This window comes from Microtus ochrogaster, linkage group LG2, assembly GCF_000317375.1.
Source record: "Microtus ochrogaster isolate Prairie Vole_2 linkage group LG2, MicOch1.0, whole genome shotgun sequence".
Classification (NCBI taxonomy): domain Eukaryota; kingdom Metazoa; phylum Chordata; class Mammalia; order Rodentia; family Cricetidae; genus Microtus; species Microtus ochrogaster.
The window spans coordinates 37,295,708-37,313,096 of NC_022028.1; the positions used below are offsets into that span (position 1 = coordinate 37,295,708).

At 37.0% G+C, this 17,389-nt stretch overlaps 1 protein-coding gene across 1 annotated transcript in view; it reads left to right on the top strand.

Moving 5' to 3' along the window:
- Ctnna3 (catenin alpha 3) overlaps window positions 1–17,389 on the top strand; it is a 1,290,503-nt gene that overhangs the window by 1,226,991 nt on the left and 46,123 nt on the right. The window contains exon 17 of the mRNA XM_013351193.2: window positions 10,284–10,418. Coding sequence (XP_013206647.2) covers window positions 10,284–10,418 — 135 coding nt within the window. The remainder of the gene's footprint in view (window positions 1–10,283; window positions 10,419–17,389) is intronic.

The following is a 17,389-nucleotide window of genomic DNA, read 5'->3' on the forward strand; positions in this document are numbered from 1 at the left end:
GAGAGAGAGAGGAGAGAGAGAGGAGAGAGAGAGAGAGGAGAGACATACACACAGACATATTTGAGACTTTCAATAATTAAAACCATACGGAGAACACAATTAGTAGAATAATGAAAGCTAGTCAGTTTCTAGTGCTTGTAAATATTGTGAAAGGTTTTCTGGTGGTGTTGGTTACTATTTTATTCAATATAGAATTTTAAAATTTTGACAACTTTTATGATACTTTCTAGTCTTGTTATTTTTATTTCCTAATGGACCATCAAAATGTCAATCAGCAATTTTTAATTATGCATTATATAAACTTAAAATTTAATCTGTAATTGTTATATTAAATCATAATATAGACCTAGTCTTAGATTAATTTAGCTTCATTCTATTTAGTATAATATTTATCTATAGAGAGAATGGTCTGAAGTCAATGTAATTGAAGCCTCTAAATCTTCATGCCTGTCAATTTTATTCACCTTTTCCATTCTTATTTTTTTCTCTGAATACAGAATTGTTAGAGATATGCTGGACACAATTCATAAATTGTTTTCACCTAGTTAAGAACTGAAAACCTCATTAGCTAGTTTCCAATTGTAAATATGTGGTTATTTAATAGTAAGTTATGAATTATAGATTAATAATTTAAAAAATTGTTCAAATATCATTATACATCTCATTTAAAATTTTAAAATTCAAAGAAATTATTTTTATATATCATATGATATAGGACCTCCTACTAATGCCCTTACTTAACCTTACTTACCTCCATCACGCAACATTTCTTGAACTTTAAAATGAAGTTGAGATGTTGTGGTATCTTTACCCTGCCTTTCAGCACCGCACAACTCTGGTACCAATACTGCATGCATCACATAGTCTGTTTCCAAAAGGGAGGATATTTTTGGCCACTACAATTCTTGAACAATTTGAAAAAGACTAATAGTATAGCGATTTGTAGAATAGTGACACAAGGCCAGACTTCCTGAACCTAGGTGCATATGTTTTTAATTCCTATAAACGATGCAGATACCGTAAATTAGATGATACAACCAACACTTTAGGAGGCAGGGAAATACAGAACTTGTGTAGGTGCTGATGCAATGTATCCTCAAGTAGGAAGGAAAGAATAGAAACACACGTGATGTATACAAAATATGGACCTGTATATATAGACCTGGTAATGTGTCTATTATCTGCCTGCCACTTCCTTGTAACTGTCAAAACAAATACGTCTAGGTTGTTGAGTGACTGCTCCTACTCCATCATGGCTACAATTAAAATCAATCATAGTGTTAAAAATACTGACAATGATAATTCAAGAATGATAGCACTATAAAACTATATATATATTTGTGTTTGAAATCATGAGCAATTCATTTAACTAGATCAGATTAATCTACAAGTGTAATTTATATAGTTATTTACCAGATATTGGTGGTGGATTTCCTTATTTGTGATTATTCTATATTGATGGTATGAACTAAGGATTTCATTATAATAAACTACACTAGAAATTAAATTCTAGAACCTTCATTAAATCAGAATTACATACCCCTTACGAATGTAATTCCCAGATGTACCCCCGTGACAGTATGTGTGCTTTGACGCTGTTTTCTTTCTGAAATTTATGTGAAGTGCAGATGTTGATGCTGAGTTCTGTCCTGGAGATTAATGAGCTCTCGCTTCATGAACGTAAATGCCTAAAGGCTCCTCAGGAATCAACCAAGATAGACTCTGAAAATGGGTTCTGGGTGTACTCGCCAAGTGACAGTCAGTTCTTATAAAAGGAATCCTCTTGTCTGGCTGGTTGGCCCCATATGTTTTCCTCTCTCCCTCGCTCTCTCTTCTCTCCCTCTCTTGAGCCTAGATTCCTCCTCCTACTTATTCTCTGCCCGCCAGCCCCATCTATCCCTCTGCTGCCTGACTATTTGCTGTTTAGGTATTTATTAGACCAATCAGGTGCCTTAGGCAGTACATCTTTATGTAATTAAACAAATACAACTAAGACAAATGTAATATATCTTCACCTAGTTAAAGTAATATTCCACAATAGAATACCTTAGTCTTTTCTGAAAAACACATAAGCTAAGAAACAGGCTAAATTAAGTTATAAGAGTTAGGGGGACAAGCATAAGATAAGGAAGAGCATTCATAACTAATAATTAGTCTCTGTGTCATGATTTGGGAGCTTGTTGATGGGCCAAAAGAAAGCCTGATTGATACAGTATCTCCTGTTAATATGATAAAATCCTTACAATGATAAAAAAAAAGAATCCTCTTGCATCGTTTCTTTTTCGGTTTTGCATTGAAGCAATGGCATAGACACTTTGAGAGTGACCATTCAAATCTCCTCCTTTCCTTCGAAACCGTGACCCTAAGAACCAGAGGGCAAGATGTTCTGAGCATTGTGGGGTTATTTTGTTAATGTCAGTGGAAAGTAATGATAAGAAAACTTTCTCCTTACAACTTCTTGCCTGCCTATAAGTAAAACAATAGCTTCTGGGAAGAGGCTAGGAGAATCATTGTATTTCAAAGGCTACTGGTATGCTTCCCATGTTCCAGTTAGGCGAGTGTACACTTATGCACACATGGGAAGCACTAATTTGAGTTAGTAGCTTCCAAAACTAATTTAAAAAGAAAACATTAAGTAAGGCAGGAATGTTAGAAAGATATGAAGGAAGTTGAAGGAAAGAAATGGGTGAGGGATGTGATCGTATTTCATAGTATACTTGTATGAAATTCTTTGGAACAAAGGAAAATAACAATAATAAAAATTCTAAATAGCTGGATTTTATCTGAATTAGATTTCCACCACCCTTTCTACATTCTGATTTTATGTGCAAGATAATACCCTCTGCAAGTTTGTGCCAACCCAAGTAATTCCTCAATGTATAAATTTCAGGCATCAGGGAAGAGGGTGTTATTTTGAATTGTAATCAATTATTAAGGAAACTTGCTTTTTGAGTTTCTCACAGAAGTCATCATAAAACTTAGAAGTAGGTTAGACCAGTTATTAATATGCAGTGCAGTTATTAATGAAAAAGAATGCTGTAGATGGACACATCTTGGCACCTAGTTTTTTTTTTTTTAATCAATGTTCAGGGTCTATGGTCTTGAAACCAACTTAAAATTAAAACAAACCGACAGACAAAAAATAACACATGTATTTACAAAGTTTTTAAATACAAACAAACAAAGAAGCAAAGCGTTTGATTGTGGGTGGGGCTTGATTACTGTTTCAGAAGTTTAGTCCATAGTCATCGTTGTGGGGAGAACGGCACAGGCAGACTTGGTGCTGGAGATGAAACTGGGAGTTCTATACCTGAACTGCAGGGAGCAGGAAGAAAGGTTGCAGGGCTTTGTTAGAGCTTTTGCTACCCCAAAGCCCACCCTAAATGACACACTTCCTCCAACAGAGCCACACCTACTCCAAGGCCATGCCAGTTAATCTCTTTCAAGTAACATCACTCCCTAATGTCCAGGCATTGGAATGTATGAATTGGGGGGGGGCATTCCTATTCAAACCACCACACATGCAGTATGATCTCTCAAATGTCACTTAGGTTTAGGTGTTCTTGCCTTGTCTCTTACTCTTCCCTTCCTGCTTCCTACCCATTTGATCCTCTCGTTACAGTAGCCCATGCCCTTCATACCCATTCATCCATAATGTTCATTCTATTTTTCATTCTGAGGGAGATCTTTGCGCCACGCTGGCTCTTTATACCTAACCTCTGTGGTTATATGGATTGTATTCAGCATATTGAAGACTTAATGTCTAGCATCTCTATATAATTAAATACATTCCAGATTTGTTCTTTGGTGTCTACGTTACTTCACCGAGGATGATTGCTTTTCTAGCTCCGTCCATTGCCCTCAAAATCTTGTGATAATCATTTTAAAAAGAAAAAATAGCTTTTACCATCAAAATCTCAATGAACACCACAAAAAATAAAAAAAACAACCTAGAATCAACTAACCTAGCCTCATAGGGGCTCACAGAGTCTGAACTGACAACCAGGGAGCCTGTAGGTGACTTACCTAGGCACGTGTCATATATGTTAAAGTTGTATAGTTTGGTCCTCTACTGAGACTCTTGACAGTGGAAGCATGAGCTGTCTTGGCTCTATTGCTGACTTTTGGTACCCTATTCCTCATACTGGGTCACCTTGCCCAGACTTAACATTTTGGGAGGTGCCTAGTCTTACCACAACTTGATATATCATGTTTTATTGATACCCTTAGGAGAAATGCCCCTTCCTAAACAGAAACAGAAGAGGAGTGAATTGGGAATGGGTTACAATAGGGGGGTTATAGACGGGACTGGGAGGGAAAACTGAGGCTAATATATAAAATAAATAAATTTATTTAAAAATAAATAAAAGATCATTCTCAAATTTGGGTAAATAATTTTTCTAAATATGGGTTTAGAACTATTAAAACAGTTTAGATTTGCATAAATAGGAATATTCAACGAAATGGGTGTGCCATTTGAGCTGATTTGATCATTATACACTGTTTTATAGAAATTATAATACTGAGTGCTTTAAATATGTACAAATATTAAAGTAAATCAAAAACCTTAGAAAGGCTTTTTCAATGTCAGCAACAGGCTTTAACACATTCTAGAGCATGAGAATTTACCTGTTAGACTGATTTGATTCTTTGGATGAAAAAAAAGCAACTGATTTCCAACAAGATAGAAAAGATTTTTATCAAATCTGTAAATAAAAGATGACTCTGGGTCAAGCTGCTAGCAACTACAGAAGTTCATTTCAAACTCTATACCCATCTTATCATTCTTTTCTTAATAGAATTCTATAGCCTGCCAGCCTACCCCTGAGAGAGTCTCATGAAAAAGATTGAAGATTTTCTTTAAATGTGTTAAACGTGAGAGTCTGTATCGTTGGTTATTGGTTTGAAAATAAAAGCAGTTATCAAATGGAGATCGTTTCTGTATTAGGGATGGGAGCTTGTATCCATTCATTTCCCCTCTCAGCACTGGAACTTCATGGGTTTAGACTGTGCAGGATCTGTGTACATAGTGCCACAGTCTCTGTGAGTTTATATATGTCTCAGTCCTGCTGTGATCAGCAGGCCTTGCTTTCCAGGTCTCTTCCACTCCCATTGACTCTTACAATCTTTCTATCCTCTCTTCTCCAGAATTCCCTGAGCCTTTAGGGGAAATTTTGATGGAGACATTCCATTTAGATGAGTGTTCTAAGGGTCTCTCACTCTCTGCATATTTTCTGGCTGTGGGTCTCGGAATTTGTTCTGATCTCCTGAAAAAAGAAGATTCTATGATGTTGGCTGAGCAACTCACTGATCTAGCACAATGTCCTTAGCAATAATTTTATTGCTACATTCCTTTAGCAGAATAGTAGTATTTGATTTTACCTATTCATTCTCAGATTCTTGGCTACCTACTTAGGTAGTGTTGGCATGGGTTTCATCCGATGTATTGGGCCTTAATTCCAATCAGCTAGTAATTGGTTGCTTCCACAACTTTTGTGCCAATATTGCACAAGCATACTTTCAGGCAGGATGGTATTATAGATGGAAGGTTTTGTAGTTTAGCTGGTGTTTACCTTTCTCTTCTAGTAGTATGTGGGGTACCTTTAAGAACCATGAACACTAGTTAGTATTGGGTAAAGGCTCTGGGAAGGCACCAGTTCCCCTTTTCTGCATGCAGTCTAGGTGGTGTCTTCAGCAATAGGACCTTGCCACCAGTATACAAAGATCAACCTGTTATCTGCCCAGCTTATCCTCCCATTTCAGGCCCCATGTTCCTCACGCCCATCCATCCATACTGTTTATTCTGATTCCCATTTCTAAGAAGTCTTCCAGCCGCTTTCCCCCAGATCTTTACTTTATACCTAACCACTTATATGGCTTGTAGCCAGCTTGTTTAAGACTTAACAACTAGAATCTTCATATAATCAAATAATACATTGTCTTTTGGTGTCTAAGTTGACTCACAAAAGACAATTTTTTTTCTAGCTCCACCCATTTACCTGAAAAATTTGTGATAATTGCTTAAAATGAAAACCTTAGTTTGTACCATCAAAATGTTAATGGATGTGCAAATCAAACTTAAAGGCAGACCACATAGCCAGCAGTAGATGGCCAGCACAAACTCAATCATAATTTTGGAGGACCTTTTTTCCTTTCATTCTTCTTAGAAATTTTGTTTGTTTATCTGTTTATTTATTTATTTTATTCCCAGTTGCAATTTCCCCTTCTTCCTCTCCTCCAAACCTTCCTTCCACCTTCTTTCTGTTCCTACCCCTAATCCACACCAGCATTTCTGTTCAGGATAGGGAACATTTCCCATGGAGATCAACAAGACATGACATATCGTAAGACTAGGCATCTCCTCTCCTATTAGGGTTTGAAATGGCTACCCAGTGGTATGGGATAATGTTCTTGTACACTGTAAAGATTTGTCACTTGTATTAGCTTAATAAAAAGCTTATTGGCTGCAACCGGACTAAGAGAATTCTAGGAGGAGGAAAGGCAGAGAGTCAGTCATAAGTCAGACACAGAAGAAGCAAGATGAGAATGCCTTACTGAGGAAAAGATGCCAAGCCACATGGCTAAACAGGTTTAGCTGTGGGTCTGCATCTGTTTCCATCAGTTGGTGGATGAACCCTCTCTGTTGAGATTTGGGATAGGTACCCTCTATGTGTATAAATAACATTGGACATCATTACATTGTCTTTTTTTTATCCTTCATCTGTGCTTGGTTCTATTCTAAATCTCTGGGTCATGCAGCCTGTGGGACCTGGCTCTCCTGGCGGTGTTTGTGAGAGCTTAGTCTCCTGGCATGTTTTTTAGGCTATTCTAGCCATTGGCCACTTCCTCAGCCTCTAGGCGATCCTAACCCCAGCATATCCCATAAGCAGTACAGACTGTAGGTTGAAGACTTTTGTAGCTGGGTTGTTTTCCCACTTTGTCCGCTTGAAATCTTGCCTGGTCACAGGAGATGACCAGTTCTGGCTATGTATCCGCTATTAATAGGAGTCTTAGCTGGCGTCATACTTATAGCTTTCTGGGAGAGTTCCTTGAACCAGGTTTTTATATGATCCCCAAATACTCCCCCTTTCCAGTAGCCTCTTTCAGGACTTTCCCTCTCCGTGAGCCCCGGCCTGATTACTCATGTTCCCATCTGTACCTGCCCACAGTCCACCCAGGAGATTTCTTCTGTTTCCCATTCTCAAGGAGAGGACTTTTTTTTTAACCTTACATAATTTTCTTATATATTATGGCTTCAAATTTTGTTTTTATGTGATTGCAAATGTATGTGTGTGTATCTCAGTTTGTGTTTCTTCTGCTTTTTATTTAGCTCTTTTTTGTCATTGCTGTTTCTTTTGCCCTATTTGTGTTTGTTTCTGTTATTTTCTTTCATTACTTTTAGATCCCTCTTCGTATCCTGTTGAGAAGGGGAGAAAGAAAGGTGGATATTTGGGTGGTGGGGATATGGAAAGGATCTGGTGGGGGGGGGACAGTTTTAGAGGCCTGTTTGTATCCTAATAAGAGAAAGAAAGGGTGTAGATTCAGATGGGTAGGGATGTGAGGAGGACCTGGGAGGAGTTGGAGGAAGGGAACCATAATTAAAATATATTGTATAAAAACCTAGTCTCAATAAAAAGAGATGCAAATCAGTAGTTACAATGTAAATTTCATCATGAATTTTATAACCGTGAAAGAACAGATTCACAGTAATTAAATTTATAATTTAAAATAAAAGGCTAACTTAAGAAGCTCTTTTATAAATCAAGTGGCAATTTAGTTCTACATACAGTGATATCTGTAAGAAGAGTGACATTGTTTCTGGCAAGAGAGGTAAGGTTGAAGTCTCCATATTGTTTAAATTCCTTCTCCACTGCTACTTATTAATTGGCAAGGAAACTGCCGTTTTTTGGCTATGTATCTGCTTTTGTTGATTGACATTATAGTGGATCCACGGATTTATGCAGGTGTCTACACAACTGCCATATAATGGAAGAGTTATACAGGGAATATACCTACATGATAGATAAATCACCATCTATACCAGGACTGCCATAGGTTCTGACCATAAGAGAAAAGACTAAAGAGAAAGTTCTTCCATAAGTAAAATCAAAAGTGTTTTGAAGGAGTGCTGTGTAGAAGAGATAATTGTTCATCCATATGAATGAGTCAGAGAAAACGAAACCCTAAAACTATTCCTAGAGTTTAGTCTGGAGATCTTCCCAATGGCATTATCTAGGTCTGTCTGACATGCTCTGATACGAAACATCATGCTTTTGAAAGACCAGGTGCGTGCCTCACGTGGGGGAAGTCCCTAGTGAGTACGCACTTCCTGTCATGACGAAACAGTTGGGGAACACACCCTTCTTCATCAGAAGAAGTCACCTATGTCTCAGAGTTTGATTACCTAGAGTGATACCATGCCAATTATTTAGAGTAGCATCCTGCAGGCAGGAAAAACTATATGAGAATTGGCTACCATTGTTCCCCTGCTTCTGTTTTTCTTTTTTCTTCTTTCTCTTCTGCTCTTTGCTCTTTCTTGCTTCCTTTTATCGAACTTCAATTTAGTCTTCACTAATAAGTTTGTAGACTACTGTTACCTCCCTATTCAAAACACACATATACACAAATACCAAACAATGCAAAACAAAACACTTTTATCTCAACTCCTTTTACCATCAGTCTAATATCTTTGTGGCCGATGATCCTGTTCCACCAAGCTTTGTATGTGTTTATTTCTGTCTTATGGGTGAATAATGTTTCTGCAGAGGAATATATTTAATTCATTTATTGATTAATATTAATTTTGAGTACAAGTTTCCATGGCCTTATCTTGTACATCTGACTTAGAGATATGTGAACCAAAGTATTTAACAGTGTGAAATAGAATAACCTTCTCAGGTATTTCCCAACCATGTCTCATTTTAGTTACAAAATAGTTATCCATCTATGCACATGAGTTCTGTACCCACCAATTCAGTCACTTCTCATTGAGTTTGTTATAGGTGAAACTTTGATGGTATATGTGTATTGTTCACACACTGTCTTTCTTTCCTGCTGTTAAATTTTCCAAGCAATATGATGTTCCAAATATTTATATACTATTTAAACTTTATTAGTTATTTATATGCACTATAGATATATTTAAAGTTTACCAGAAGGATGTGTTTAAGTTATGCACAAATACTTTCCCTTTTATTTAAGATGAACTAAGCGATTTTAGATTTTGGTATCCATATATGTCCTGGGACCTCTCCTCAGTAGATAATGGAAGATGATTGCAGTAGATGAATTCAAATATTTATGAGAGATATTTCTGGTCTATCATCTTACAGTTTTGCATTTATCTATTTATGGGTGGCAGACATGAGTTACATGCTACAATATACATGGGGAGGTCAGAGGATAAATCACAGGAATCGGATCTCTTCTTTTACCTTGTGAGGTCTAGAAATTGAACTCTGGTCATCAGATTTGGTGGCAAGCATCCTAACTACTGAACCATCGCACTAGTGGCCATTCATCCTACCTTTTAATTTGTATGATTCAATTTAAAGATTTTTAATATCATTGTATTATTATGGGAATAATGTGTATTTATTTCAAGACAAATGTAATATATGAAGAATGTAGAGACAACTGATTGTATTATATCCATTATCATTTTTATGTAATTCCTTTTTAGTATGGTTAAAAATTTCACATTTGATCCAATTTAGCTGAAGTGATGCATGCAGTTTTAAATCCAAGGGTTTTAACTTTTCATCACTGAACATTATTCTTCCATATAATTTGAAAACATTTTAAGTATTTTATTGTGTATTATTTTATTTAGGCCTTGTTGTGGATTTTGTTTCCTCACACAAATATCATAGGGAAGAGAGCAAAAAAAACTCTGCATTTCATAGTATATTCTTGTAGTGATTACTATAAATACTCTCATGGTGATGAGATAATTGCAAATTACTATTTCTTCCTGTCTACATAATCTGAAGGCTGCTAAACTTGTCATAGATTGAAGGCAGCTCTTTATGTGTTTCTTCATATCTGTACATTCCTATAGCAAGTACTTGGTCCAACCCCAGACACTACACCTGAAGAACAAAGAAGTTGTTTCAACAAAAGTTTTCCAAAGAAGTGTATGAGACTGTACCTAGGCTGGCATAAGAAATGAGGCTGGTGCAAAACTGCTACCCTATGTGTTATCCATGGTGTGTGTATTCCCCACTGGGATGTACCTCTTCTTTATTTTGCTATTCCCACTTTTATCTCTGTTATACTTGCAGTGCCCAGATCCACCGTGCAAACAGGACTTGCTGGCTTATCTGGAACAGATTAAATTCTACTCCCACCAGCTGAAAATCTGCAGTCAAGTTAAAGCTGAGATCCAAAACCTGGGGGGCGAGCTCATCATGTCAGCCGTGAGTACTCTGCCTGTCACTTGCACCATTGCGCACAGAAGATGCCACCACCATCTCTCAGATGAATTTAGCATAGGACAAGCTTGCTCACAGTTAGTATAAATTGCTTGTACTGTAAATGTAGTTATAAAAAAGGAAAGGTTATCATTAGGGACAGAGAGAAAAAACTAATCATTATTGATTATCTATCTCTGATCTAAGTTTTAGCCCAGTCATTGCCATTACAGTCACTTTCCAGGTTTCTTTTTAAAATGTTAAAATGTTTTATTTTACTCCAGAGATTAAAAAATATATAGCTTTTGGATACTATCTGGATAGGAAATTTATGTGCATATAGAACAGTGTTTAGACCTTATAAAGAATACAGAGGGAACTTTAAATTGAGCTCTGGAAGATTTTAAGATAAATGTAAAATTATATATTATTTCAATTATTTTATTGTTATAAATTTTTATTTTCTACATATTTATTTTTATAACACATAAATTCTGGTTCTCAGATTAAAAAATTCTCATGTATAATTTTTGATATAGAATATTATAAACATTTTGCATTAGAGGAACTTGAATAAATTTTTCAGTGGCCTTGAGTTTCAAGATGCTTTTAAATTGACATGGTAGAAATAATGTCTGGTGGTTTTTGCTCATCTTTTAATAACATTGATCATTTCTCTAGAGCAAGTACAGTAATAAAATAATATTTGATGTCTATTTTGGATTCAGTTATCAGTGACTTTGAGAAGGACATGGACCAAGATTATAAATTTAAGTTAAAGTATGATGAACATTTTAGGAAGCCATATTGCTAGAGCCCTTTTAAAAACTGTACCAGTTTGCTTCTGCATTAGCAGAATCTCATCCTTCTATATCCCAACATGGAACTTTCTCTTAATGAATTGATGTTCTTGAAGGAAATTAAGTTACATAAAAAGGAAAGGTTATCATCAGGGGCAGAGAGAGGAAGCTAATCATTATTGATTATCTCTCGGTGGCCTGAGTTTTAGCCCAATCATTACAATCACATTCTAGGGAATATGTATTGAATTGCTTTGTTTTCTTTAATATCTGAAGCAATGCAATACAGAAAGGTTAAATAGCTTCTCTGGGGTCATGCAAGTAAATGTCAAAGTTGGGGTTTCCCGTCAGAGACCTCTGTGTTTTCTCTTTTGGTGTTCAGCATTGAATTTATGAAAAAAATTGAGACTTGCAAGGCAAGAGTGAATTATTCAGAAAAAAATTGGTAGGATTTCTCTCTTGTTTTTTTTATTTTTGCAAAGGTCAGGGAAGAAAATAAAGATTTATGTCCTTGATATACAAATTTTAGAAAAGAACATAGATGGAAATCAAGGTTTATGATCTTTCACTTTTCAAAAAAATTATGTCTTATTAGGACACAATCAATATAAGCCTTACTAGCATGTCTACATAGAAATATACACATATCCATGGGTACATATATATACTACAGACAGAATTATACAGTAACTGGTAATGATTTTTTTTTCACTTAGGATGTAATTATATACTGATTGACCAGCTGTACATTGTAAATATCACAAGTAAGAAATTAATTTACTTCATATATACTACTCAACACTGTAGCTATTCTTCATTAAACATGAACAGAGCAGATATGCTTATTTACAAGGTACATAGACAGGATTTTTTTGGGGGGACGAGAGGCAGGGTTTCTCTGTGTAGCTTTGGAGCCTATCCTGGAACTCATTCTGTGTACCAGGCTAGTCTGAAACTCAGAGAGATCTCCCTGCCTCTGCCTCTGAGTGCTGAGATTAAAGGCACGTGCCACCATTGCCCAGCTAACATAGACAAATTTTTATCACAGTATGTTTTATAGTGTGTTGAGTATCTTGCATAAGATATTGAAGAACTGTATCATGATGCTGTATATAGATACTGGCTGTTGCTCAGCCTGTGAGGACGAGGTTTACAGCAGTGCTGCTAGTGTCATACTGAGCATTGCTATCTCGGGAAACGATCTGAATTCAACATTGAGTGTTTTCTTTCTACTGACTTTGTCACTTGCCCATTATTTAAATTAAAAACATTGAAAAATTATGGGCCAAATGATAGTAAATCAATAATCACCTTGGCATGAGCATATCACATGTGTGCATTATGCTATCTGAGCTGTATTTCTAAACTATTAAACAGCCAGTCTTCTTTCTGTCCTCACAGATGATTTCACACAGTCCTCATCTTTACAAGGTCCGTAGTCACACACATTTTATTTTCCAAATATATACAAGGGCTTTTGTCTTACAAAAAATAAAGCTCTCAAAAATATTTAAGGCATATCCACAGGCACAGTCTTGACAGAGCTATTAAAATAAATGATTTCTATTCTCATAAATCAGTGCCTCATTTAGCATCATCAGAGGAACCTCCTCATGCAGCCAACGGGAACAAATACAAAGACCCACAGCCAGATATTCTACACAAAGTGAGAGAACTTGGAACACTCAACCCTAAGTGGGATGTCTTCATCAAATCTCTCCCCTCAGAGCTCAGGGATCCCAAAAGAAGAAGAGAAGAAAGGAGTGTAAGACCCATAGGGATGGAGGACACCAAGAAAACAAACAAAGCTTTCTAGAAAATATTATGGCTTCCAGTTTAGTGTTCTTACGAGAATTCGCAGTGTGTCAATGAGTGGGCCTCTGATTCATGTCCCTTCTCTTGGGCTCTTTCCTTCTGTTGGTTTGTTCTGGCTGACTGTGATGTGACATATTTGTTCCATCTTATTATATTTTACTTTGTTATGTTAAAAAATAAGTAACTGAGAACGTAGGCTCTAAGGTAAAGGTTAACACCTGAACTGTCATTTCTGTCTGCTAGGAGAAGGAAAACCAGTTTTCTCTGATGGAGTATGCCATGCATTAACAACCGCTGGGCAGCTCTCATGTTTAGGGGTCGCTGACCAGCACATAATGGACCCCACAGCTTTATGCGTGCTTTTATTTGGTTACAGTTTGGTATTTTGTTTTGTTTTTCTCTTCTTTTGGGTGGTGGTTTATTTTTTTGTTGTTGTTGTTGTTGTTGTTACTTCGTTTTTGTTTGCTTGTTTTGTGGGGTTTGTTGCATTGGTCTGTTTTGTTTGTTTGTTGAGAAATAACTTAAAGTTGGGTTAGTGTGGAGGGGCAGAGGATTGGAAGGATTTGGGAAAAGGAAAGAATACAACCAAAATATATTTAAATTTTAAAATTGTTTCAAATAAAACTATGTATTTAAAAATGATTGCTAATTGTCCAGCCAAAATGTAATCTTGAGATATATAAATAGGTTTTACCTTCACCATTGTTTGGTATGGTGATTTAAATTCATGGATTTTACATATTGATTAGCGAGAATAGGCAGGAGTGATGTAAAACCAAGGACTGGCCATTTAGAAGTGGGGCCATCATGTATCCATGTATCACTGTGACTCCAAAGCCACTTGTCATTAGAAAAATAAATCTGCTAGAGGAAAGCATGTCCCCCTTTACGTCTCTTGACATCTGCTTGCAGGTGGATTCTGGAAAGCTTTTAGTACATTTCTTTTTGTATGCCAAACTCTACTTGCTTGAGTAGACCAGTGACCCTACATTCACCTTTTCTTACCTTTCTCCTATCTCTTTGCTTCTTCCTATCTGTCTTTTTTGTTGTCTTTCAATTGAAAGCTAACCGGTCTTGGGGTATCTTACAAACAGTCAAGCACACTGTTAAAGCACAGAAGCTTATTTTTAACTCTCACACATGTTTTGTATTTAAAACTAGATTATTTACAAAATCAGGCTTATGTGACAGGACTCTTAGCAAACACGTTTGAGAAAGCAATAAGTCTGGGTGGCTGTGACTCCGGCATGAATAGGCAGAATATTCTCTGTGGGTGCCAGAGGTTAAGGCAGAGAAGCTGAATAAGTGAAGTGAAATGTTTTGAAATATTTTTCTCATAATAGAGCATCAAATTAAAATCCATCACCTCTCATTTGTAAGTCTATACAATACACATTAATCCTGAAGTTGCATGTTCTCGCTATACGAGACCAAAGCACGGTTCATTAAAATCAGAAAACCTGCTGAGTACCTCTCTCTGCCAAATACACCAACCCACACATCTGGACCACAAGACAGTCACCATCCAGTGTTTCTTTGATGATGCTCATGCCCGTACAAAAGTAACATAAATAACGTGCCTGCAAGTGTGTGGCGTGCATGTAGAGCAATGCAATAAACTGTGCACTTAGAATGTGCAGGAATGTGCATGGTTGAACAGGCAAGGGAGTAATTAATTTCTCCAGTATGCAGAGTGGGAAAGTGAAAGGAACAGAAGTTGCCTGATCCAAATTTGGGCACAGACTGATCAGTAGCAAGCAGTTTGTTTGTTTGTTTGTTTGTCTGTTTTTTTTTTTTTTGTAAGAGGACAGAAGAGGTTTCAGACACATAAGACAATAAGACAAGAACACATAGAAAACTAGCTTGTTTGGAGGTAGAGGAGCAGAGTGATTTGACTGGACACAGCATTCATTGCTTATACTGTTGGTGTGTATACTGTGGAGTGAGGGTAAACAGGACTTCACTTTAGAGACTATTGGCTTGAAGCTTGAGAGGCACATGAAGACATCTGTGCATTTGGTAGTTAACTGTTAGATGGTACTGATAGGTCAGAAAGCAGGGGACTGGGGAAAGCGACTGATTGGAAGGGCTTGTTTAATAGAACTTAAAGAGGGAAGCAGTGAGCATGCCTATAGGCATGAAATCTCAGTAAACCCAGGAAGTGTGAAGTCAATACCCAATTGAAAGTTAAGGCTGTAACCAATTGTAGGTAAGAATGAGCAAGACTTACTTTAATGTTCTGGGAACTGGAAACTTAGCTCATGATGGCAAAACCCACTAAATGCTACACATAGTGGGAAGATCGGGTCTAGAAGAATAGGTAGATGTGTTCAATGTTATTCACTGAAGCTAGGTGACTATAGGGCATGTGAGGGGAGAAAGGTCTAGAAGAAACTGGAGCTGCAACTGTGGCTCTTAGAGAAGATGAGAAACAGCTGAAGCCACTCACTAACTAAACACTAGACAAGGATTACAAGAAACTCGCTCAACAGGGATTTTCCATAGTTAGTTCCAGGAGACCTTTTATACTGCAAAAGTTTACTTTGACACTTTAAACAAATTGGGGAATAGTGACTCCCAGAGGGTTGAAGAGTCATCAGGGACTCAGGGATTTTTGCTCCATCAGCGTTGTGTCTCTGATTTCAGTTTTGTTACTATCTAGACCAAAGAAATGTCTTTAGTCAGGATGAAAAGAAGCTGAAGTGCATGCCTGTAGCTTCCGTTTTCCCTGGACATTGACAAGCAGAGCTTTCCCGGATGGCAAAGCTTGATGAAAATCAAGCTCATTTTGTCTGTCTGTGTTGTAGCCTGGATGCACATTCTTTCCTCAGTGTAACCAGCTGTGTTGTCCTGAAGAAAAGGTGGGTATTAGTGGCAACTGTTTTAACATATTCTTCTGTGAATACCAGAAACTCAGCAGTACCTGCTCACGTCTTAAACATCTGCTATTAAAGCCATAGTTTCCTATAGAAACTCGTGAATTTCTTTTTTTTTAAATTTATTTATTTATTGAGGATTTCTGCCTCCTCCCCGCCACCGCCTCCCATTTCCCTCCCCCTCCCCCGATCAAGTCTCTCTCCCTCATCAGCTTGAAGAGCCATCAGGGTTCCCTGACCTGTGGGAAGTCCAAGGACCGCCCACCTCCATCCAGGTTTAGTAAGTTGAGCATCCAAACTGCCCAGCCCCCCCCCTCCAAAGCCAGCACGTGCAGTAGGATCAAAAACCCATTGCCATTGTTCTTGAGTTCTCAGTAGTCCTCATTGTCCACTATGTTCAGCAAGTCCGGTTTTATCCCATGCTTTCTTAAATGAATCACTTTGCAAGAGTTGATGACTATAAATGATATCGACAATCCATGTTCTCTGAGCCTGAAAGGTACATGTAAGATTCCTTTTTAGAAAGTACCAGTAATCAACTTTACATGGAAAAAAAAAAAAAACAAAAAACAGGATAGCCAAAACATTCCTATACAATAAAGGAACTTCTGGAGGCATTACCATCCCTGACATCAAACTCTATTATAGAGCTACAGTAATTAAAACAGCTTGCTATTGGCATAAAAACAGAGATGTTGACAGATGGAATCGAATTGAAGACCAGGATATTAATACACAAACTTATGGACATCTGATTTTTGACAAAGAAGTTGAAATTATACAATGGAAGAAAGAAAGCATCTTCAACAAATGGTGCTGGCATAACTGGATGTCAACTTGTAGAAGAATGAAAATAGATGCATATCTATTACCATGCACAAAACTCAAGTCCAAATGGATTAAAGACCTCAATATAAATCTGACCACACTGAACCTGATAGAAGAGAAAGTGGGAAGTAGCCTGCAATGCATGAGCACAGGAGACTACTTCCTATGTATAACCCTAGTAGCACAGACAGTAAGAGAAACAATAAATAAATGGGACCTCCTGAAACTGAGAAGCTTTTATAAAGCAAAGGACATAGTCATTAAGACAAAAAGGCAACCTACTGAATGGGATAAGATCAACCCCACATCAGACAAAGGTCTGATCTCTAAAATATATAAAGTACTCAAGAAACTACACATTAAAATTCTAAATAACCCAATTAAAAAATGGGGTATTGAACTGAACAGAGAATTCTCAACAGAAGAATTTTAAATGGCCAAACGTTACATACTTAAGGACATGTTCAATTTCCTTAGCTATCAGGAAAATTCAAATCAAAACAACTTTGAGATGCCATCTTACACCTGTCTGAAAAGCTAAAATTAACAACACCAATGATATCTTATGCTGGAGAGGATGTAGAATAAGGGGTACACTCATCCATTGCTGGTGGGAATGAAAACTTGTGCAACCACTTTGGAAATCAGTGTGGCAGTT